Here is a 24,850-nt window from a genome sequence, read left to right as displayed (position 1 = left end):
ATAAAAGCTTCCTAAAAAGAACAGGATTGAAACTTGCGTAGAATTTTAATCGTGTTAATGATACTTTCAAAATTCGGATAAAAAGAGTTCTATTTTCGTAGATGAAACACGAAGCAGTCACGCTATCAGAAAAATTTCACAATTCGATTGCATCGTTTACAACTCATTGAAATTATTATTATTATATAGACAGGAATAAATAACTATGCATTTCCTGTTTTCTGAAATCAATGCTCGAAATTTATATTTTTACATAAAGATCCGCAGTCTAATTATCGCTTATTCGCACATTCTTACATGCCACGCAACCTGCTATACTTTCCAACCAACAACCCTCGGCTCGTAAAAACGACATTATCCTTTTCTTAGTCCTTCGACTAAGAAAGTTGCCGTTGTCTCCAACGTACGAACGGCTTGGTGGTTGGGCGAAATTGGCTGGTCGACCGAAAGGAAACAATTCCTCGTCACATTATACGGAAAAACGGGGCGGGGTGGCGTCGAATTAATTACAGGGCCGGTATCGTCGTAAAATACAGGGGTTCGAGGAAGGACATTGGGGGCTGCAAGGCGGCATGCGTGAAATTCAACGCGAAGCCGGCTACCAAAATACTTGGTTGGAATTAGTAATTAAGTACTCGAGACAATTCCGGAAGCGAGTCGGCGTGACGTTCTGTAATTGCCGGACACTACGGGGATTTCAATTCGGTCGCGGCGGGGATTTGCATACTTTGTGTTTTGTATGCGCCGCGCATACTAGCCGGCGGTATTACGAAATTCGGTCGCCACGCGAAATTCCTATCCTCCTCCCACCCGCTCGTTCGCTCTCTCTCTCTCTCTCCTCTCTCTTTCTCTCTCCCTCTCTCTCTCCTCTCTCTTTCTCTCTCCCCCTCTCTCTCCTCTCTCTCTCTCTCTCCTCTCTCTTTCTCTCTCCTCTCTCTCTCCTCTCTCTTTCTCTCTCCCTCTCTCTCTCTCCTCTCTCTTTCCCTCTCCCTCTCTCTCCCTCTCTCCCTCTCTCTATCTCTCTCTGTCCGCGTCTCTTTCGCACCGTCGCTCTCTTCGGCGCACACAGATACAGCGGGTCTCCATCTCTCTCCGCTGAACGTCGTTATAAACGAGTTACGAGTCCGTCGTCCCCTGGACGTCGTTATGAGTTCCACGTTTCACTGAACCCGCTCTTCACTTATGGACGACGGCAGAGATATGCAATAACGTGTCCTGGCCGTTTCGGTGCGTCCATGAATCGCCGCGGTTGTCCCTCCTTTTTAATAGCGCGCCGACTGCCCCCGCGCAGACTGCCTACGGCCTCGCACTCTTTATTGGACGAATTAATTCCGTATTATCGTTCTTTCTTTCGCGGCCGCGCCACGCGGCGATATTTTTAGAGCGGCGTCCTAGTCCCGGTGCCCGCGTACGCGAATCGAGTTTAAGATAAATGAATTTTTAATTAACAGATATGCGCGCGCGACGGCGATCGATGCGAATATTTTTCGAGACGCGCCCGCTGCGCACGGCGCGCCGGAACCGGAACTTCAGGTTTTCATATAAACCGAGAGAGAGAGAGAGAGAGAGAGAGAACTGGAACTCTTGATCCACCGAGATCTATTATCTTTCAATTTATCAAATATCAGGAAGTTATTGCCATCTTTTTTTAGCAATTTTCGGAACGCGGATCTTTGTGCGAAGCAAACATTTTCCGCATCGATCGCGAAACATACGAGCCAAGTGTAATTTTCTTTACTTTTTGAATCATTTCAATAAGGCGCAATTAGAACAACGACATTCTTGGTTTTTTTCTCACATTTTCATTGTGTTCAGTTTCACTCGCTCATTTTTGTCGCAAACGCGTCAAATTAGCAATCTTTTAGTTACAGTTAACCTGTTGCACCGCGCAACGAGCCAAATTCGTGACGAAGATTTCATACGTGATCTCATAAGAAATACTATTATTCGCTTCTTAGCACACGGGCATGCAAAATAGTAAATCTTAAACTTCATTGAATGCGTTGTGCGATAGTGCCTACGAGAATAATTATACACTTATCGTTCTTCAGATATGTGCAATATAATCGAACATTCCTTCAAAAACTTTTCGCAAAGTATTTTACAAATATAATTGCCCAGAATGCTAGGACTGATCCGACAAGCTGGCGAAACGGCGAAAGACAGTTAGAAAGTGATTAAATGAAAATTAGAATTCGCATAATGATCCGAGGTCTAATGACAAATAAGTAAATTACAATAACTGAAATAGAAACTGGGAGAATTTTCATCCGGGGGTTGTACGATTAATCCGAGCTTGGTTCGCTGGACCGACACGTAATATCAATTCCCCCAATGCCGGAGCTTGAATTCTTGCAATGGAATAAATTTAAACTCGAGTCTCTCGACGCCGGGGTCACGGGGGCAGGGGATGCACGAATATCTTTAACTTTGAATCGCTCGCTCGCGATACTCTATCGGCTCTTAAATTAAACGCCCCCGCTTGCAGTTTCTTTTGCCACCGTACGAATACCACAACAATTAAACTGCACTCTCGACGGGAGTGGCCCGGTCGAAGTTATTAGCCTGGAGTGGCTTCTAACGATGCAAGAGCCTCGGAGTACTTGCTGACTCGTGTTTTCGCACCCCCGATCAAAGCATTATGTCGAAGCGCCGCGTGTCTGATACACTTCAAGTAGGATAACTTGGCCGACGCGCCCGCTCGTTCGACAATCGCGATAACCGAAGCGTTTAATCAATCCAGAAACACGACGAAAACTACGCTTTGAACGAGTCGATCGGCGAACCGTGACCAGCGGGCCACCGATTCGTGAACGTTGATTTTCTTATCGTTCGCCCGCGCAGGTTTCTCGTTCTTCTTACATTCGTCATCGATGAAAAATTCAAATAATCTCTTCAGAAACGATCGCGCAAAAGATCCTACGGATCGGACAACGTCCAATTTTTAGTTTACGCTTTGGCCATCGTTCGTCTCCGGCGTCAATTTGACACTATTCTCAAGCTTCAGAGCATATTGTTCTGCTATTTTTAGGCAAATTGAACTCTTATTCTTTTAACACGAAACGTATGTACCTATTATTATCGATGGAAAAATCTATAACGCGAAGATGTGATAATATTTGTTACGAAACCGATGTTGCGTGTCAATTCGACACATGAATTTTACGAACAGGAGAAGACACGTCGCTTCTCTTTTTCTGTCGACAAAAAATTACCTAAAAGCTACAGGGAGCGCAAATCTAATATTTTCGAATGGATGTACTTTCGAACGTGTGTGAACTATACCGAGTGACCGAAACGGGCTCGATGCCATATATGTCGATATAAAAAGAACGCAAATGTACATAGTGTACGCTGCGATAAGTGTAAAAAGAAGCAGTTTCTCCAGCACATTGTTTCATTTTATGTACAAAAAGGGGAAGAGAACATCGTGTAAATATGTTTTTCTTTATTTCCAATCGAATGTTTCGTAGAAACTGTTTGCCTTTCAATATATTGATCTCATACGATAGGGTCAATTTGACACACGAGAGACAAATTAAGCTGGAAAAATGAGGATTGGGTGAGAGTTAACTTTGATCTGGTGAAGGTGAATTTCATAGAATCAAGTGTTCATTTGTTTTTTAAATATTGCGAAGTTAAATATTTTTATATTTATAATTTTAGAAGTTAAATATTTCTTCGATCATAACATACGCACTTTATTATCAATAGTAAGTGTAAAATGTTAAAACTTCTGTGGAGTTTAACAGCTCGATTTAACTTCTTAAGTATTCGGCGAGGATTCATTAGACTTTCCATGGAATTTCTCCAAAAACTTCTTGAGATATTGCGACGACGAGGAATTGTCGGAAGTATGAGAAGAAAATGTATGTTTTTGTAGCTGAGTTAGAGCTTCTAAAAAGAAAAAAACATTGTTGGGCAACAATGAGTGTGAAAATGAAACTATATTCCATGAAGAAGGATGAATGGAGCAACAAAAATTTGCGATCGTAGCAAAAGTGATACTTGCAATGATCGTCGTAAAACAAAAATGGTCTACGTCGATTGTAACAAACTGGAATAATACGAAAGCGAATTTTTTGTCTTAATAAATTTAAACGTTTGAAAATATTCCAATAATATTTTTGTATTTCTCTAATGCTTTTAGAAATTTGGGTCTCTCCTATCCGTTTTTATTATTAGCGCATAAAATCCACAGTCTGCTCGTAATACGTGCTGTATTATGTGCGACGTTGACACACGAATGAATTACTGCGTGGCGCGCACTGTCTATCGCATAACATTTATCGGGAAGTTGCTCGCAAAATATTGACGGCGGAACGTGTGCATTACGATATTGAATTTGAAGCAGAATTTATATTTTCATGATTGTTGTTTCATCGCTCGTAAGAGATCGGATGTATACTTTTCGGCAACGGATCCAACATTGAAACGTACAGAATACGGCTAAAATTTCACATTTAATCCTTCGTCGAAGCATCGAATATTACACGTTGTTCCAACGATCCGATGCCATCGTGTAAAACATGAATTATAGGAATACAAGTATTTCTCGACATTCTCAATTGGGATTATAAGCAATAATTGGGATTATAGAATCGAAGAAAATCATACATCGTTTCTTAAAATAAAACGAAAAATCATATTTAACCGATATAAGTATTAAAAATTCTTCACCGGTCTCGTTAAATTACGGGAAGAGGTTAACGTTCTACTTCACACAGAAATATTTCGAACAATTTGTCTCCGAAGCAGAAATTCGCATAGAACCCGCTCGAAATGGTACGAACAATTGACTTTTTACAATGCCGGACCGAATAACAACCACCGCCACTATCACTGCGCTGGAACGAATTGCGAATGCCGCGGGACGCGCATTAACCCAACTAGCAATTTCGACAGGGGTATGAAATATTAAACGACGCGCGAGCAATTCGACACAAAAGATTCTCCATAACGTTGGCTATTCCGCGCAAAACAACGGCCGCGCCACGGCAATTCAATCGAAATTCCGCGGCGGCGTTTCAGGATTTACGAGCAGTAGGTTGAGCGGCGAAGGGAGAGGCGAGGGTGACGCGTCAAGAAGGTAGGCCGCGGCAACGATTCGCAGTGGCGCGGCGATAAAAACATAATAAAAATTAGCGAACGGACAGGAGGGTGCCGAGCGGCGCGGAGCGGAGCGAGGCGTCGAACGATTTCGCGTCGCAATTAAACTTTCGCGGCTCGCTGGCCGACAATTCGACCGTCGGCGTTTTCGAGCGATCGCGTCCCCCGCGGATTTATACGAGCTTAACATGAACGGCCGGTCGCTTTTGTTTCGCAGGTGCAGCCGCGGCAGCGATGTCCGCGGGTGGTCACGGGTTCGACGCGCACCTACGCGGGCCCAGCTTCGTCATGGAGCCGCCGTCCAGAGTGGAATTTTCGAATTCGAGCGGCGCCTGGCTGGACTGCACCGCGACAGGAAGCCCGCCGCCCAACATCGATTGGTCGACCGCGGACGGACACCCGGTGAACGATGTACCCGGTGTCAGAAGGGTCCTCAGGAACGGCACGTTGGTCCTTTTGCCGTTTCTGGCGGCAGCGTTCAGGCAGGATGTGCACAGCGCGGCCTACAGGTGCGTCGCCAGCAACTCCGTGGGCCGAGTCCTCAGCCGTGATGTCCAGGTCAGAGCAGGTAAGCGAATTGATCTTGTTTTTCACGTTTTCGCGGTGAGATCGAACAGTGAACTGTTAGATCTACGGAGGTTGTAAGTCTCCGATTCAATCGTGTGTGACACCGAGTCTGCGCGATTCCCTATGACTCTTTCGAGTGATACGGATGGTGGGTTGATAAAGAATAGTTTTAACACTGGCTGATATCAATAACACTATATTTTAACATAACATAACAATTTTTAACGCTAGGGTGACTAACCGTACTTGGCTTAGGATGAATTGAGTTGACGGTGAGACTATCGACGGAGTCTTGACCGAAGTCTTTACGCGTTGGTGTCTGGTTAGTATCTGTCCGTTCGTTGTCTGTTTTGCCTTTTAAGAAGATTCGTTAGGGCTGTGAAGTTTTTAATGAGACACTTGGATTCAATGTTTTTTCAAGTTTTCCGGATCTAGAATGGGAAGCGGTCGTTTTGAGTGATTGGTTAAAAAATTGTGAGCAAGGGGAAAGGTGACCGCCCCGAACTAACAGTCACTTGCAGGTATGAATCGTACCTGCGAGTGAATCTCGCGAAGAATCTGCGTGTCTTTGGGTAATTGGTGTTGTGCAGAAGGTAAAGGGAATACGTGACGGTGAGAGAATTTTGGCGGCCAGATGTAGGCAGCGTTGAAGGAAATATTACAGGCAGGAAATAACGGCTTTTCGGATAATTAGATACTATTGCTACGGTCGCTTATTTGTTTGTGGAAAGACGCTTGCAGTACAGATGGGGTCGTTTGGTAATTTTCGGAATCTATTGTGTGGTAGGGACGGTGTTGGGTCGAGCGGTCGAGCCCCGCGTATGTTTTATTAATATAGATAGCTTCTATATACAGGGTTCCCCGGAAAGAATCATCCGATTTCAAAAATTTATATTTTAAAAAATTACACGCAGAAAATTATAATTCAAACACGAATATAACGGGAAAATGTATGAGTTTTTGTTTACAAGTGTTCAATATGACTTCCTTTCGTTACACGTATGATATCATTGCGATATGAAAGTTCTTGCCAAACAGGATGTAATGTATCTCTGGTAATTGTTTGTACAGCATCACAAATGCGTTTTTCAGTTCATTTACACTTGTAGGTAAAGGTGGTACAAAGACAAGATCCTTCACAAATTCCCAAAGGAAGAAGTCGCATGGGGTTAGGTCGGGTGATCTCGGAGGCCAACTGTGTAGAACCATATTATCGGATGAACTGCGACCAATCTAACGGTTTGGTAGTTCCGTGTTAACACGTTCCGTGCCGAGCTTTTTTTACTCGAATCTTCACACTTTGATATTTTACTAAAACTTGATGTATTACGTGCAATTATTAATTCTCGTACACATAACAACGTAACAAAAACTTATCAACGCCCATTCTTGCGGTGGAAATTGATTCTTCGGTTCTAAATTTCTTGTAAACAATTTGTTCAGTTCACTAAGTAAACATGCAAGCGTGTACCATCGATGGTACACGTGGCACGGAACGTGTTAAGAAAATTCCGAACCTCCAAGTGCCAATCGGGTAAAAAGTAAAACTCGCACATTTTCCCGTTATATTCGTGTTTGAATTATAATTTTCTGCGTGTAATTTTTTAAAATATAAATTTTTGAAATCGGATGATTCTTTCCGGGGAACCCTGTACTTTTAACGCGGAACACGAATAATTACCATTTCAAGGGTATAGAAAACCAACGCGGTGCGACTACACTCGCGCAGCAGAGAAACGTACAGTATGTAAAAAGAGTATCCCAGGTTTGCACAAAGAAACGCGAACTACTTATTCGTTGGACAAAATTTATTTTGCTCTATCAGAATTGGTCTCATCCGAGGCAATGAACATATTCCAGCGGTTCTTCCAGTATTCGAAACATTTTTCAAACGCTGAAGAAGGTACAGCCACCGACTTCTTCGGCGAATTCTCTATTAACCGTTTGAGTCCCAGGGGTCGAATTCAGAAAACACGGTCGAAAAGTGGCGAACAGCGCAATAGCGCTTGTCTTAACCCGAAAAAGATAACCTACGTCGCAGAGGCGCCTGCGAAATAAACAACTGACTGCACCGTGGATGACGCAAAGACTGGAAGCACCCACTTTGCCAAGGCATGTGCGAAGCAACATTGAAAATATTCTTCCAAAATCTGCTGCACAGGCTTCCACAGATGATGAAGAAGAACCCTCAGCCAAAAAAAAGGCGTTATTGCAGTCTTTGCACGTCTAAAAAGAAAAGAATGTCAAAGATGACCTGTGCCAAATGCAAAAAGACAGTTTGTGGTGAACACAAGAAAGACGTTTGTCATGACTGTCTCTAAAGAAATTTTTTATAATATTATAGTTTTTTTTACACTGATTATATTATAGTCTACTAGTTTGTAAGGATAAAACACTATTTTTTGTGATATTTTACGGGATTTGTTCCCATAAACCGAAGACTGTTGATTTTTGTTAATTTTTCATAGAGGTCTAGTGATTGAAGTTTAAAATTACTTAAAATATAAAAAAATATAATATAAATGCATTTTATTTTTACAATAATGCCAAACCTTTAAAATGACTAGATTAACTTAAATAAATATCCATTGTTAGTATAAAATTGACGCCTTAGAAAAGCATGCGCCTCTGAAGCGTATGGTTATCTTTTACGTACGTTGTCATATGGTTATCTTTCTAGGGTTAATTGATTGCGAAGAGAACCAAGCGGCGCGATGGCGCTCGTCAAGATTGACAAACAAAGCAAAAAGAAAAAAAAATGAAAAAAGCAGCTATACGATGTACGTGCGTCGCTAAAGTTTGATCGCGATACAAGATCTGAACAGCGCGATCGCGCTGCTCGGAACTCAAACGGTTGAGCTTACAGTGGTGACGTACGTCAAATTGTCTTCTACGTTAGCAATGATGTACGTCGATATCGCTAGGTAATTTGACGTCATCGTCATTGATAGGGAGTCCATTTAACACGTTGAATGCCACGCCAGTTTCGCAGAAATTGTCCGCGGCGCCACGATGAATTTTCTTTTATGCGATACATATAATGTTGAAATATTATCTGCAATAGATAAGTTACAGTGTATAACCATGTTTGACATGTTAATTGCGACAGGGGTCACTGTTTGAATCGACGATGGTAATTTGGCGGTTCGTGGTAATTGAGAACGTGCGATCTTTATTCTGCTTTTAGTATTACTAGAATGAAAACTAAAATGAGTTAAACAACGTTCTAAAACAAGAAATATATAAACAGGCAATTATATTCCACGAAGTGTGGAATATAAAAAGATGAAGTTAAAGAGACGATGCAGGGGTATATAGAAGAAAGGAAGAAAGGAAGGAGAGATAGAGCGAGAGAAAGAGTGAACAGGAGTATTTTAAGCGTTAATTGTAAGAGTTGGATGCAAGTGATAGCGGTAATTATAATGTTAATTATAAGCAATTTTATTGTAACAATTATAAGCAAATTTTAATTATATGCAACGGATGTAACGTGAAACCCGTAAGGGTCGTTAATAAATACTACTAAAACGATGGTCACCGCTTGAAGGTTAACCCGGGATTACGCACGCGGAGGGTCTAGTACCGGGAATCCCCACCACGCGAGGGTTTAATACGAGGGAGCTTAACATAACCTTTAATTGTGCAAAATATTCCTCTTACGATTAATGACAGTAATACGCGATCCATAACAAATCTGTAATTATTGGCACAGTTATGTATGTTTCATCCAAATTTACATAATTTTGGAGTTATTTCATTGGCACAAATGGTAAATCAAAATTTAAAGTTAAATAATGAAGATATACGAATACTTCCGGTGAGATAGCATTAGTTCGCTGGATTTATGCTGTTGATCGAAAACCTCGAACAATGTTATCGTCGACCAAACGCTTTTCCCTGAATTGTTACAAGAATTCTTGATTATGTGTCCCGATAATTATCTACGTAATCAGCATTTCATTGTATCGAATTGCATATTTATGCGACTGTACGTAGAATCTTCATTTATATTGGAATATCAAATTCAGTTGGAAATAATTTCGACCGTAATTCTTCCTCTGTTATTCGAGATTATTCATTACGTTCGTTCCTTTATCGTACATCCCGCTACACGCGTCTGCTATTACGCTACGATTGTTTATGTCGATTAATGAACCCTTCTCCGCAAAATGGCATTGCATCACGTGCTCTGCGATAAAATGTTCGGTACAGCGACTCGCATTATTATTCGATCGCGTTTTAAAGCAGAATAACTTTATTCGGATAAAACGAATTGACTCGACAATGGCTAGAATAGCTTTTTTTAATTTTTTGCAACTTCTTATTCGAGCCGATAACGGGAAAAAATTTAAGAAACGTATTTTACAAATCTCGACAACTTATATGCATGCTGAAAATTTCATCGAAATCGATTAACACCGAGTCGAGCTACAGGCGATCGAAGATCTATTTAAATTTACACGGTGGCTCCCGAATCCATGTAAATTTAATCGTGCAGAACCGCACCTAAATCGCATTATCATGACTTTGTATCGGCGATGCTAGATTCCGATATAATCCATCGCAACGAGACATGGCCGCATCTTCAAGATTCTGTAATCGTCTGGAAAAACCCCTCCATCGCCGCTTAGGGGTCATCGAGAAGACAGAGCGACCCATACGAGAAGGAACTGATCGAGATGGCAGTTCCCAGTCGATCCTCGCATAAACGATCGAAGTTCACATTGACAGGGTTAAACACACCCCTAATTGGTGGCTGTGTTCCTTGACTGCGTGCGAAATCTTAAATCGTCGCTAAACGAGGCGAGCGGGCGTTGATTGCGCCATGGGAGGTCAGAATAATAGAAAAAATAATTAAAAAATCATTAGGGGACGCGTCGGTCGTGTCTCGCGGAGGAGGCACGAGGCGAAATCCGCGCGCGTGCCTCGACGAAGGATGTCCTGGACCTGGCCGGATGCAGATGAGGCGGCCTGGTGGCCTCTCTCTAGAGCGGAACGTCGAGCTCGGTGTAATTACCTATTTAAAAAAAAGAAAAAAAAAAGAAGAAATGCAATCTGAATGCAAATCCGTGGCAGCTGCGAGGTCGAGCCGACGCTTTCGGGATTGCCAACCACTCCCTCGCGGCTATAAAGTTCTGACCCGGACGTGTGGCCGTTAATTAAAACTTTACTTCCTGCTTTCCGTTTAACGAAAGAAATTTCTATCCCCGTTCGAGCCCCGACCGGTCGAACGGAAGTTCTCGCGATCCATCGCGAGCCGATTCGTTTTGAAACGCGGGAAGTGTTCGCGGCCGGAACACTGTTCCAGCCAGTTTCACCCCATTTCGAGGAAGTTTGGACTGTAAACGTTGTCAAGAGAACGGGGGACCATTTCCGCCTAGTTTCGCAAGCGAATATTAATTTCCTCGCGTATTTTGCTTAAACAATTCGAGGGATAAAATTAAACTGATAATAGTTGAAGGAGATAGTTTTCTGCGAATGTACTTCCTTTTTATCAGTTTCATCGTTAATTATTGATTCATTTAGTTACCTTTAGTTACCCTTTCTCATTAATTCATATAGCAATTTTAATTCATAGCAATTTCTTTGGAATTTTAATTAATTGTCTCTTGGTTCAATCTCAGCCGCGACATAAGGATGAGTTTGTAATAAAATCGTATTTTATCGACGAAATAAAAACAAGATAATTTTTATAGAAGTAAGTAGTTCTGGGAACTAAGTACATTGTCTGTAAATGAAAAACACATTACGGTAAATTCACCCTAATCGTCCTTCAGCTTGTAAACAAAAGTGGACAATATGGGAAGAGAAGATACGCCCCTATTCGAGCCTCGCGGCTCGTTTTTACACTTATCGATTGTCAACAACTGTTAACCTTTTAGGCACGACGCGCCACTATAGTGGCTTTCGCGAATGTCATCTCTCTGGACGACGCGCCACTATAGTGGCTTGCTCTAGTATCTCACTCCCTTATCGTTTGAATCAAATAATCGTCTTCATATGCATTGTTTCACACTTCTTTTGTCTTCACATCGATTTACAACGGTCTACAGGGTGTCCCAAAAATGTCTCGCAATCCGGAAATGGCGAGTTCCTCGGATCATTTGAAGCAACTTCTTCCTTTACAAAAATGTTCTCCGAGGCACCGTTAACGAGTTATTAACAAAAAAACTCTGACCAATAAGAGGCGAGATCAGCTGGCGCGAGGCGGCCGAGCCAACGGCGCCAGCGGTCGAGCGGTCGAATCCCAGCTCAGCTGGCGCGAGCCGGCCGAGCCAACAGCGCCAGCGGTCGAGCGGTCGAACCCCAGCTCACCTGGCGCGAGGCGGCCGAGCCAATGACCGGAACTGGGCTTCGTGCGTTAGTTGGCTGGGCCGCCTCGCGTCAGCCGTACTCGATTCTTATTGGTCACTGTTTTTCGTTAATAACTCGTTAACGGTGCCTCGGAGAAAATTTTTGTAAAGGAAAAAGTTGCTTCAAATGACCCGAGGAACCCGCCACTTTCGGATTGCGAGACATTTTTGGGACACCCTGTATATACAGTATCAGACTCTGTACAGTACACATCAGACTCTGCCGTCCAGAGAAATAGCCTCGCGCAGCATTCAGCCGTACCTAAAAGGTCAAAACGAATCGCAAGACTCGAATAATTGCGCTCACGACTGTTTCCACTTTCGCCACTTTTTTCGCACACCCAGTAGAACAGATTGTCTCTGTCTCTGCATTTCTTATGCACGAAGTATTATCGATAATAAACATTTGTCGTTGAGACGAGAGACGACGTAAACATTCGTCGGTGATTTGAACGTGTCGGTATGTAAACAACGTCGGTGAATTGCGGCGTCGCTGAAATCGCGTCGATGAAAACATTGTCGGTGAAATAATTGTGTTGGTGATTTCAAGGTAGCCCTTTCTTCGCACATTCTAGGAAAATACAATATTTTCAAAGGAGAAAACGAGTCTCCCCTCGCAATACACGCGGCTACGTTCCCCCAACATTCGTCTCCGTCGAATGAAACGACCATAACGAAGAAACAAACACGCGTCTGCGGCAACGCGTTCGCTTAGCGCTGGGAAAGGAATCGGTTATTCCCTCTAGAGCTGAAAAGGAAAGAACCAGCGTGTACCGGCGCGATACTTGCGCGTTAAGCACGATCTCCAGCCGGAAACTGCGAAACGCTCGAAGCCGACGAATGCAAACGCGAGGATCACGCGACGCGCGCCGTTATCGTTTCACCGGGATCTATAACGAGCGCGGGAGGCGCGTGGAGTGTCTCGGGGTTCCATTAAGTCGAATTTTCGACCTAGTGCGACGGAATACGGTCATTCAGAGGATCCCGTGGAACGAGGAGGACGCGAGGCAACGAGCGGCGACGGATCCGCGCTCGCGGCAATTAAAACGCGCTACACGGATCGGCGTGGATCCTCCGGATCCCGTGGGCTGCTCGCGAGCCGACGTGCGCGAGCGTGAACGCACACAGACCGGCCGGAAAACACGTGTACACGCGTCGAGCCGGCAGCGTGCAGGGTGTCACGTCGTTACTCGTCGTCGACGACCGGGTGAATCTCGACGTCGGCGTCTGGAAAGCGGCGAGGCGTGAGACGACGCGAGCGTAACGAACGCCTCGTCCTCGACGTCTGCCGGTCGTTTTTCTCCTTTCCTTTTTTGTTTCTACCGTCGCCCGGCCGCTCGAGAGGCACTATACTCTTCCGGAGATTTTATTTACGTGGAAATTCCAAGGGCGACGGCCAGCTGCCAGCGACGTTGCAACCTGACACGCCGGCGTCGCGACGTCGGCGAAGATTCTACCCGGCGCGACCCGTGTCCCCGTGACTGGAAAATTTCTTTCTCGCTTCCTTTCCCTTCTATCCGACCTTCCGTTTCGCTGTCCTCGGTTTCAGCGGGTCTCCGAAGCAGATTCCCAGCTCCAGATACCGTGCTCGCGGAACAAAAGTAACGCCGTGCTCGACAAGGAACGTCGCTGTTAACCCTTTGCGGTTGCACGCCGCGGGTCGGACTCGACGTTGACTATTCCACCGATAGACTATTCTGGCAATTACTTGGTATTTAACCAGTTAGCTGTGGCGTCTCCTTTTCAGGGCGCTCACCTTCATACATATTATATGTGTCGCGCGAGAATCAAGCGATGACGAGGAGTAATGTCGAACTCGGAGTAAGTGTCGCTGTTAAAATGTTGGATCGAAAAGACGGCTTTATTTTATAAAAATGATAATTTTATTACTAATATTTACTTATTCACTTAACATCGACAAATATTATTATTATATATATTATTATATTATTTATTATTTTTGTATTATTTTTATTATTTTATATTATAATATTATTATTATATTATTTTTATTATTTTTATATTGTATTATTATTATTAATAAACGAAAAACGCCGGAGAGTTAAAATATAAGTCATAGAAGTTAAAAATTCATATTGCTGCTGTATTAGTAGTATTCGGCAAAGCAAGGGCATAATGGCACTTTGCACGTCGAACACCAATATCGTGAATTGTTCATATAATTATTCATATTCTTTGTCTGTTTGATTCTGGCCTGGCCTCAGAATGTTCTAAACATCTTGTTTGAGGATATGTTTTTGTTTTCACTAAAATTACAAATCGTGACACAAAATACTGCCACTTCTCCGTGACGAGTGTATACTCGTCGAACACACATCTAACTGGTTAAGAACAATCGTATCGGTATGAAACGTATGTAGTATGAAATGTCGTGTTTTTTATCCCTCGCAAATTCCAAGGAATCTTTTTGCGACTTTTTTAGAGAGGAATTTTTTATCGAGACTCTGAAAGCAAAAATGTTTACGATAATCTGGTCAACGAACTATATATATATATATATAGAGAGAGAGAGAGAGAGAGAGAAAACATACTTCGATTAATAAAATATTCATTTAACCCTAAACCGACCCGCGCGCGCTTCTATTTATCGGCATAAGGGGTTGCGAGCGACTCAAAATAAAGTCTCAATAATTAAAATGTTATTTATTATTTTCGAAATATAAAGAAAATCAAAAACTATACGAAAACCCTAATGTTTTAGTACTTATTTACAAGTTTTCGCGGACAAATTAAACATTTTGCGAATTCACCGTCGACCCCAGAAGAGCGTTTTAAGGTTAGATTAAAAATGAAATAATTAGTCAACCGTTCTAAATAGTTTGTAAAATGATTTATATTATAATAAGTTCTAAAATGGAAGGAAGGAAACATTCTGAACCGTCCTTGTGCGGAGTTAGGTGATGGAGCTACTGAGTAGATTGACTTCGGAATAATTTATTAACCCTTTGCACCGGGATAATTTACACGGATCATCTGCCACGTCACTAGAACGCGTTTAGTCCCGAAGTAGTGTACGTTAGCGCTTCGAATAAAGCATAAAATGGTATAAGGTTTGGAATAATTATTCTGTTTAACACGGTAATTGCCGTTAATTTGCACAGTAATTTTATTAGGATCCGTAAAACGTAAGAATGTCGAAAAGTAATTGTTAATGGTAGAAACGTGTAATCCCATATTTTAAGAAAGGAAACATCGATGAAATCTCGCAAAATATATCCTTTGAAAAAAATCATATTGATAGTTTCTGGAAAAATCAATACAAACAGTGTACAAAATTGAGTTCCCATTGTTCGAATTGTATGTCTCTTGTAAAATCTAAATTAATATACATATACTATTCTTAAGACGATACGTACCACCGTTTGTCTAACAAAATAATATTTGAAATATTAAAACACGATGCAAAGAAACAAATCAATTTGCATTATCTAGACGATTTAGTTTATCACAATTCAATGCTGAACCAAGCTCGTTTTTCACCAAGTGTTGCACAAAGGACCGATTCTGATAGAATCTTTTAGATAGAAATTTCGCTGCTCCAACCGTCGTCTCGCCGTCGTCAACATTTTTCTCTTAGTCAATTTTTCACGGAATTTGTACTTCCCGAGTCGCTATCCCGGGAAATATCTTCTAACGCTGCGAAACTAATAACGGCGATCGTCGAGCGCGAGGTTCGCACTTTCAATGCCAGCGTGAGCCCGCAGCTCGCCGATGGAAATTCTTCTGGAAATTAAAACACTTAACGCACTGGCTGTCGATCGTTTTCCAGCCGAAATTGGAATTTTCCCCGATGCATGGAACACGCCGCGTGGAATCGAGTGTGTTTCAGCAACCCCCCGTTGCGATCCGTTTCGCAAACCTGCGTGCGGTGAACATTATAACGGGCGGTACAAAGACTGCGTATCGCGATCAATTTGTTCATATTTATTTCACGACACTTTCAGTTTCAGAAAAATATCAATACCAAAAATAAAAGATAATTTTAAATACCAGAGTTTCCCTTCCTAAATCTCGTAGCAAACTCTTTCGGCTTCGAAGCTATCGACACCAAAACGAAGAGATGATCTTGAGTAGCCGAGCTTTCCTTTTATAAATCTCGTTGCAAAATTCAGAATTTAATATTTCACTAAGGTTCTTTCTCTTTAGTACCTCCACGCTCGTCGATCTACGATATTTTTCTCACGATATCGATTTTTATTACTTCGCAAGAAGTTTAATAGTTTCTGTTAGAGTTTTAGGTAGACGCGCGATGGTTTTTCTTTGAAGAAAAAAATTACGGTCTTTCATCTACGGCTCTGCTCGCAATATAAACTTTATCACCGAACGAAAATTCCGTAGGTTTTGATAAAGTTCTAGGTGCATAAGTTCGGCGCGCCACCTTGGGGATGAATAAAAGTAACTTTAGGGTTATTTGTTCGCAGTGGTGGCCCAAGCATACAAAGTCGACGTGGAAGTGATTGGGGGTGCATCGAGGGGATGCACGGCAGTGTTACGATGCGTCGTTCCCAGCTTCGTGAAAGATTTGGTGCGCGTAGTGTCCTGGTTACAGGAGCCCTCCTTTTACATTTATCCATCGCCGCAAGGAGGTAAGTTTTCTACTTTACAAACTCCCGTTTTCCCAAAACAAAAGATTACCATGTGAATCGCGTACCGCGCATTTTGCAACTTTCTAGCAAATTCATTAAACTCCTTTGTACGCAACTTACGGGAAAGCATTTTCGAGTTACACGGACAAATTTGTTCCGCCGAGTTTCCTATTCAAAAGCACCCAGCGGATTTTTGGGAACCATCTTTCAGTCTCTGTGCAACTCGGCCATGTTTCCTTATCAGAGTTTTTCCGATCATTCCAATACAATACGAAGCAAGTTCCGAAATAAAATCGCCGAGAAACAGTTGCAATTTTGTTTCGCGCCAGCGGCGCTGGGTTTTAGACGAATGTACATAACGTTGTCAAAAGACTGCGGATTTTATGCATTTCTGAGAGCACTGTGTGGATCAAATGCAAAACGGTGAAACCAGTTCAAACCAGTTTTATTTCTTAAAATAAAATCTTTTCGTTGCATACGATTTCAATATTCATGCGCAAGTTTCTTGAAACAAAATCCTTTCGTCGTCTATTAATTTGCACAATTATTTTTTTTTCGTGTTTGAAATAAAGAAGAAAGTTAACCGAATAATTCATTATCTGAAATTGCAATTATTTCAAACGAATTATATTTATATTATATTTTACATTATTATATTTTTATATTATATTATATTATTTCTTACTTCCACTTCGAATGATATCTGCCGAACTCTGCTTTGATATACATCAGCACCACAACAATGTATTCTCATAATTCTCAATTAAATGGATCACAAAAATAAATCCAGCCGTATCGGGAACGTGACGCTCCAACAACACAGTATAATTTCCACAGCCCAGACCACCTCGGCAATATATACCTTAAACCCGGCACAATGCGCATCTCCACCCCCCTCCCTCCACCAAAAAAATTCTAAAGCTGTACGTCAGCCGGCAAAAAATGACGTTTTCCCGAGCCATGCTCGTCTGGCGATTCCGACCGTAAATCCGTCGCTTATCCGGGAAAGAATGCTAAATTATAATGAACGCCGTATGTGCGTATCCGCGACATTAATTTCCCGGAAGAATCGGGAGCGGAAAAAGCGGCTGGCTGTCCGAAAAATACGTGGGAAAAAAGGGGGAGGAGATAGAAGGAAAAGGAAAACGTGGCCGGCTAATAGCCACGGCCGGGCCATGGTTCGCGGCACTCGGCCACTCGAACGCTATTATTCTATATGAAAAGCGGCGCGCTATCGCGTAATCGATAATTTCGCCTATCTACCAAAATGTAATATTCCGCGCGCGGTACGAGACGGCAATAAAAGCCCAAGGGACATTGCCGGTGGGGCGCAGATGCGGTAACACGGCCGATAGGTGCGCACCGCGAAGAATTATACCGCTGGGTGCACCGGGGGTATAGTGGGAATAAGGGCGATAGGGGTGTCGGGCGGGGGCGGAGGGGCTGGCTTGAACGACGATTTTCGCGCGAAGTCGAGGGCACCGGGCGTATTATGCCCTCGCGCCATTGCTTACCGGGACTAAAATTTAATATCCGGCCACGAGCGTAGCCGCGGTGGCTACACTGAAATTTAATATCCACAATAATCTTGCATCACTTTCCGTCCAAGATGGCGCGGCTCGAGATTGTCAGGGCCGTCGGCTTCCCTCGCAGTTACCCGGCGACTCATTAATAGTCGTAGAAAATTAATTAGATTTAAGAATGTCACGCTGCGCGCTGTCCCGGCGAGGCGACGCGCCACGCCGGTGCGCGGTGTTTCGAATCGGAAAAGATGACACTTGGTAATTAAAACTGTAATGTCGTGCGCCGGATGCGCGCGCTATTAATTAGTAAGCTTAATTAGTAATCTTTTTAATTGGACGTGACGCCACGTTGTTAACGCCGTTTCGAGGATGATCCGGGGCCCGATCTTTCCGTGATCCCCGTTCTCCTCGAAAGGCGGCAGTAATTATTTTACTTCCGATCTCTTTTCCTCTCTTACTCCTTTCTATCGTTTCTCGCTTTCTCTCTCTCTCTCTCTCTCGCTCTGACTCTCTCTCCCTCTCGCTCGTTCCTTCTTTTGTTCGGCCTCGATGTTTGCCTCTCCTGTACTCCTCTCGCCGCTTCGATAAATTTTATAATTGTAGCCCCGGACCGACGAGACGAACATATTCATTGTCGATAACCGGCGAAAGAGAAAAAAGAAACGGATACAGAGCTGGCTGGTTTCCAAGAGGCTATTGTCGTTCGGTTTTCGAGCGAGGAGCCGCGTACCAGCGTAACTTTTATGCGACGCTGCAAAAAGACGCCGTAAAAAGCCCGCGCGCGCCTCTCTCGACACGAAGATATTGGCGCACGTGAACCGCCGCTGTTATCGAATGGTACATAAAATTCTCTGCGTATCACTCTATTCCGTTGCCCGCCGCCTCTCGGCTCGCTTCTTGACGCGCGCCTTTATATCCTGCACTTCGGTCAGTACAATATTGTTAGAGTAGATTGGGCCGAGAAACCGGTTTCGTTCGGTTCACTCGTAAACTGCCAACTTTCCCAACGACAATTTTCATGGAATTTTACAACCTGTCTTCGACTCGCTGTTACAAGTAAAAACCAGCGAATTTACTTCTCGAAGTTAGCCGTATCATTTTTTCCCTAACGTCTCTTATCCGGGATACGTAAAACCGTAGCTTTACAGGGAATATTACGACGCTCTTGCTATGCTTGTTTGGCCTAAATTGGTCCAACTACCATTTCCGATCATCCATAACACTCGAATCTGTTCTACTTATATCATCATATATTATGCCTATAGTACTTTGTCTAGTCACAGACATATTATTATTAACACGTTGACTGCCATGCGTATTTGCAACAAAATCTCCTACAGGCCACCCGTGCCGCTATAGGAAGCGTGCGCTGTTAATTCATATCTGTTTCTGTTCCTGCATGAACAGTTGGAATCTTTGCCGAGTACCGAATGGTATAACTTAAAATCTCTGCCCTTATTGTTTTTTCAATAATGAAAAGAGATCGGATTGTCCGGAAGGAGAAGCATAAATAAAATTATATCGTCAGATTCTGATTTGGATACTGATAAATACAATCTTAGTGACAATGAATGTTATGAAGATACTATTGACGAGATTTTACGAGAATTGGTCATGGAAGAAGAAAGAAATGTTGATGATACTGAGGAAGCTACAGTTCAAATAAAAGATACGAAATGGACCGATCAGAGGCACGAGCATATCTGAAAAAACAAACAACTTTTTGTCCAAGCTGTCCTGATCAACCTCAACTTTGCAGAGAATGTTTTAATGTTATACACTGCGAATAATTTTTGTAATAAACCATTTTTATAAGAATTCAATAGTTTCATTACCTCCTGTAGAATATTTGTCGAAATATTTTCGGAAATCCTTTGTAAGTAGTCAAATCAGCGTCACCCGAATTACGGGTGACGTGGCCTGATGAGAACTTTTGCTGTCACCCGAATACGGGTGACGCGGCAGTCAACGTGTTAAAATTGACCTTGTTTGCTCGATTCGTCCGGCTACAGACAACCCTTCTGTTAGCGACAAAAGGCACTCCTCGATCTACTTTCGATCATAGTCCAGCATCCTCTTACTACAAGCTACAAGGTTTTCCTAATTATGCTTGTTGAATAATTACACTGAAGATGTTTATACCAAATGAAAATGTTCATCCTTAATTGCAACAAATAACTATTAAATAAGAATTTATTCCCTTGCTTAAAACATTGAATACTTTAAGCACCAGCAATTTTCTAATAGCCCTTTCAAAGTTTAATTCCAACGGTTGACGATTGTTTAACAAATTGTTCACAAATGACAACAATTTAATTCATATTTCAACAAGTTTTTCGAATCCATATAATGTAACAATTTCTTCTGAAATTGTTATTTAAAAGAATATTATTGAGCTTGTTTTTAAAGCAACTCAATAATTGAGTTTCTGATAAGTAAAGTGTTAATAGATTGAAAATAATATAACATGATTAAGAAATTCTTTTGATGTCCTTATTATTTTGCGTTTCATTTGCTCACTTTTGTTATAAATATCTCAAATTCGCAGATTAATAAAAATCGGAGTCTACCGAAACATCGACAAAATTTTTTTGGTAATCTTGTCAATCTATACTAAATAGTTACAAAGTATTCTAGTCTCACTCTGTTTATTTAAAATGTATACTCCTTGTCTGAGTTACTCGCTCTACCTATCTACCATGCAGACAACCATATTTTACAAGTCTGATCGCTAGACTGCGGATCTTTATGTAATATGTAAATTAACGACTTTCTAAGACAATTGTACGAAATAGAAATAAAATGAAAATTTATTTTCTCTGTCAATAATTTTAGTAAATCGAAAAAATATTGTATCGATTGTATATTAAATTGTTTATTAGAGCACATCATGAAATTTTACAATATTATTTTTCACACATACATTTCTGTCATAAATGCATAAAATCCGCAGTCTACCGATCACGTGTATTCTCTATTGCACTTATCCGGACATAAGTCGTTCCTATACTACTTGCCTGACTATACGTCACTTCTTCACTGTAGATTCTCTCTTCCCGACTTGTGCCACCAATTCTGGAACACCGTCTATACTCCAATTGCGTACCCATGATACACTTAATGAGACGCTAACTTTCACCCTCTTAACTGTTAAATCGTTATCAACATACACTTATTTCTACAATTTCGACGTTTCCGTCAACACGAGAAACATTCGAGTTAACGCAGCATGTAACACCACCAAAACTTTGTACGTAAATAAACGTGACCTTATTGATGTTGATTTAGAAAGGTTCAAGGGATATTACGTAGACCATGCTATGTTACGGAGAATAAACGTGGAATATTCAGAACCACACAGGAGGCATGATATTAAATATGGGTACCCCCTAGCGGGATTCTGGGAATTTATGACTTATTTTGATATAAATATAGTACGTCTAGTGGCGGTGCTCTTGTTAAAGCAGCGACCTAATGTTATCTTTTTTATATTTGAAGCTTTTATGCATATTTCATATCCCTGAGATTGCTATCCTATTTAAGGAACATTTCTGACCGCTTTTTAAGTCGTACCTTCATGAATTTATTACCGTAGCACTATCTAAAATCGACTTCGAATTACCTTGACGAACTTAGTAGTATATAATTGGATTACTATTTGTATTCATATCGACCATGATTTAACATTAACTTATTGTACCGGTCGAAATATTCGATTTTACATTTTTCTTTGTAAAAGTTCTAAAATTGTAAATATTCTTTCACGAGAAATGGTTGAACGAAGTTCTTAATCGAAGCACGCATTATAATGAAAACGAGGAGGCGTCTAAATAAATTCAGTCTTGTCCAAATAAATTCATTCTTGTCATTCTTATAAAGCAACACAAGTTTTGCGGTTTCAGTGCTCGATAACTGCAGCGTTAACCTTCCCAGATAGGCAAAGACATCCGGCGTAGGTCTCTGTTGTCTACGAACGGTCTAGAAACATCCTGTGTTGCAAATCAAGACGTCTTATGGACGACTTTAGAACATTCTGCTTCAGACGTCAAAAGAACGTCCAATTTGGGAACGTTTTTAAGACGTCTTAAAGACGTCCATTTTAGAGCGTACGACGTTCAGACCTAAAGTAGACGTAAAATGGAAGTCTTCAAGACGTTCGGTGCTTATTGGTTCCTACGCTCGAATGGTGACTCTGAAGCACTAAAAATTGTTGTATCACGTTCCAAAATAATTTTCACATAACCGAACTTGTTTATATTTAAGAAAATGTTAAAAGCACAACTGTTGTATCGGTCACAAGACTGCCATATGCCTAAATCGCACTATGTAATATAAAATGAAAATACTACAGGTCAAAAGACAATCCTGTATTTAAAGTTAAAATGGCTTCGTTAACGAAAGGTTAATAATTATATTATGCTCCCTTTCGTTGTTTCCGTCGCGTTCAATTCTATCGCGCGATTTCGTATTCGGAGACTGTTCGACAAATTTTGCGATGTCGCGATCACAATAAACGAAATTGTCAGCACTAAAAAAAGGATATTTCAAATAGCAATACCGTCTCGGCGATGCCATTTCGAACAAACATCCCTTCCAGTAAAACACACAGATGTCGGAAATAAACGTACGAGCTCTTCCGATGCGAGACGAGGATGGAAAATGCAAACAAGAATGTTTGAAGAGATGCATCGCAGCATCTCCGTTCATTTTATAGTGAATAAAATTCGAAGTCTTCATCTTCTCCGATCGGGGGCTCCGCATTTTCGCGTCGTTGTCTATAGAAATGTTGCCGGTTACTGCGCACAATTTCCCTTCATTTTCTCCGAAGTTGAATGGAGAATCCTTTCATTTAACGAACATTATGAAAAAATCTCAATTCAAACGTTGCGGGAAATCACGGACGAAAACATTGAACCTGCGTGCATAATTACGATCTGGGGATCCATTGTGTCAATAACGTTTTATCATCGCGTTGCCTTTTGCCGAGTTCTAAACGGCGGGAGTAAACGACTGTCGATGGAATTAATTCATGCGCATATAATAACTATCTGGCGCCACGTTACGATAATTGAATCAATGTTGCAACAGTGCAATTGAAACTTCTGGATCACTTGTTCCGGCATTGTTCGATGTCTTGAGAGCGAATATTCATCGATCGCAGAATTACGTAGATTTCACACAGAGACAAATAAATATAATGTAAAGCAGAGAATGTTTCTAGATTTATTAGAGCATCCCGAAAGTCGCGCAATTTTTTAACACGAACTTTGGCGTAAAATAATAATACCTACACCGAATGTGTTGATCATCGTATCGAACGACTTCTTTCTGAACAATTTTTATATTCCATTTGCAAGATAATTTCAATTCATTGGATTTTGGCCTATCAAAAAAGTAAAAATTTAATCTTGAAGTTTGGAGAAGCTTCTTTGTCACTTTCTTACACTACAAACATGTTCACCATATACATATATCACTGGATTTTATTAACTCTCATTCTTCTACTCCTTTAAAATAAAAAATGTCACCCAAAATGCTTCGAACGTATATTTTAAATTGACTGGAAGAGGTATTTTTAATGAAAAACATATTAGAGAGATTTCTATAAACATACAAGTGCAATAATTCTTGAAAATTAAATTTAAACACTTTTAATTTTAAGCACGCGAGCAAATAATTTAAGGCGAATATTAATAATAATTTAATGAGCGACGAATTACGTAACGTTGAATAGTATGACCAGTGATTACGATTACTGATCAATCCAACAGTCGCAATTAATATATAACCGAAGTAACCAAAGCTAATATAATTAGTGAGCAGAATCAACTCAATAACCATCGATCACAAAATGATTACGTTTCTGATCACGATTAACACAAATTTAATATCGTGTACGGTTGTTGTAATGGCACTGCATAATTTTTGAAAGATGTAACGGTGATGATTAAATTAATCTGGAAACGATCGTCAATTCTAAAACGATCACAAGATATTGAATTATTAAGACAGCATAGAAAATAACGAAACATTGGTAGCAAGTAGTTCTCGCAAAAATACTTTGTACGTGTTGATCTGAAAATAGCCCTCGATATTAAAAAAACATATTCGATCGAATATTTGCGAAACTACTGCCACAGATAGAGGATCGTTCTGAATAATAAAATTGTGCTTTCATTAAACAGAAATCGAGCTGTGCGAGCAGCTTTTCGAAACCGTTCATTATTTAAATAATGCATCCAAAGCTCCATTCACTGCTGAATCGTTAATTTATTCTTCCTGTACATTTGCGAGTGTACTAAAAATGTTCCATCGACTATAGATTATTAATCCTCTTTGATTAAAATTGTTACAAGACGGAAATAATAGCGGATCAGAGGCGAAATCGTTAAAATAATAATATTAAATTTTATTCCTTATCTCGACGTGTGCAGATTTCGCCGTTGGAGTTGCACCTAGACATTCTGATACAGCCTGAAGCGAGTTTAATAGCAAAACAGTTGCGATCACTCCCGCAGCGAATGAATTACCCATGCGGAATTAACTGCAACCCGATTTTGATGGGTGCGCGAGGATAACGGGAACGGCTATTGGTTTCGATTTGTATCGAACGTATTACGATTCCGGTCAGAAAATGGAAGTTTCCGTTTAGCGAGCTTAGAAGATGGACGGGAACCGAAGAGACAACAGA

General features: G+C 41.3%; 1 protein-coding gene across 13 annotated transcripts in view; it reads left to right on the top strand.

Moving 5' to 3' along the window:
• Positions 1-24,850, top strand: part of Dscam2 (Down syndrome cell adhesion molecule 2) — a 205,638-nt gene that overhangs the window by 117,801 nt on the left and 62,987 nt on the right. For all 13 annotated transcript variants that reach the window (XR_013033151.1, XM_033466704.2, XM_076520957.1 and 10 more), the window contains exons 2-3: positions 5,327-5,677; positions 16,472-16,636. Coding sequence is in view for 12 of the 13 variants with exons in the window: in XM_033466704.2 (XP_033322595.1) it covers positions 5,327-5,677; positions 16,472-16,636 (516 nt within the window). In the remaining variant the exon portion in view is untranslated. The remainder of the gene's footprint in view (positions 1-5,326; positions 5,678-16,471; positions 16,637-24,850) is intronic.

The sequence above is a fragment of the Megalopta genalis genome, chromosome 4, assembly GCF_051020955.1.
Source record: "Megalopta genalis isolate 19385.01 chromosome 4, iyMegGena1_principal, whole genome shotgun sequence".
Lineage (NCBI taxonomy): Eukaryota > Metazoa > Arthropoda > Insecta > Hymenoptera > Halictidae > Megalopta > Megalopta genalis.
This window is presented reverse-complemented; position numbering and strand designations above follow the sequence as displayed.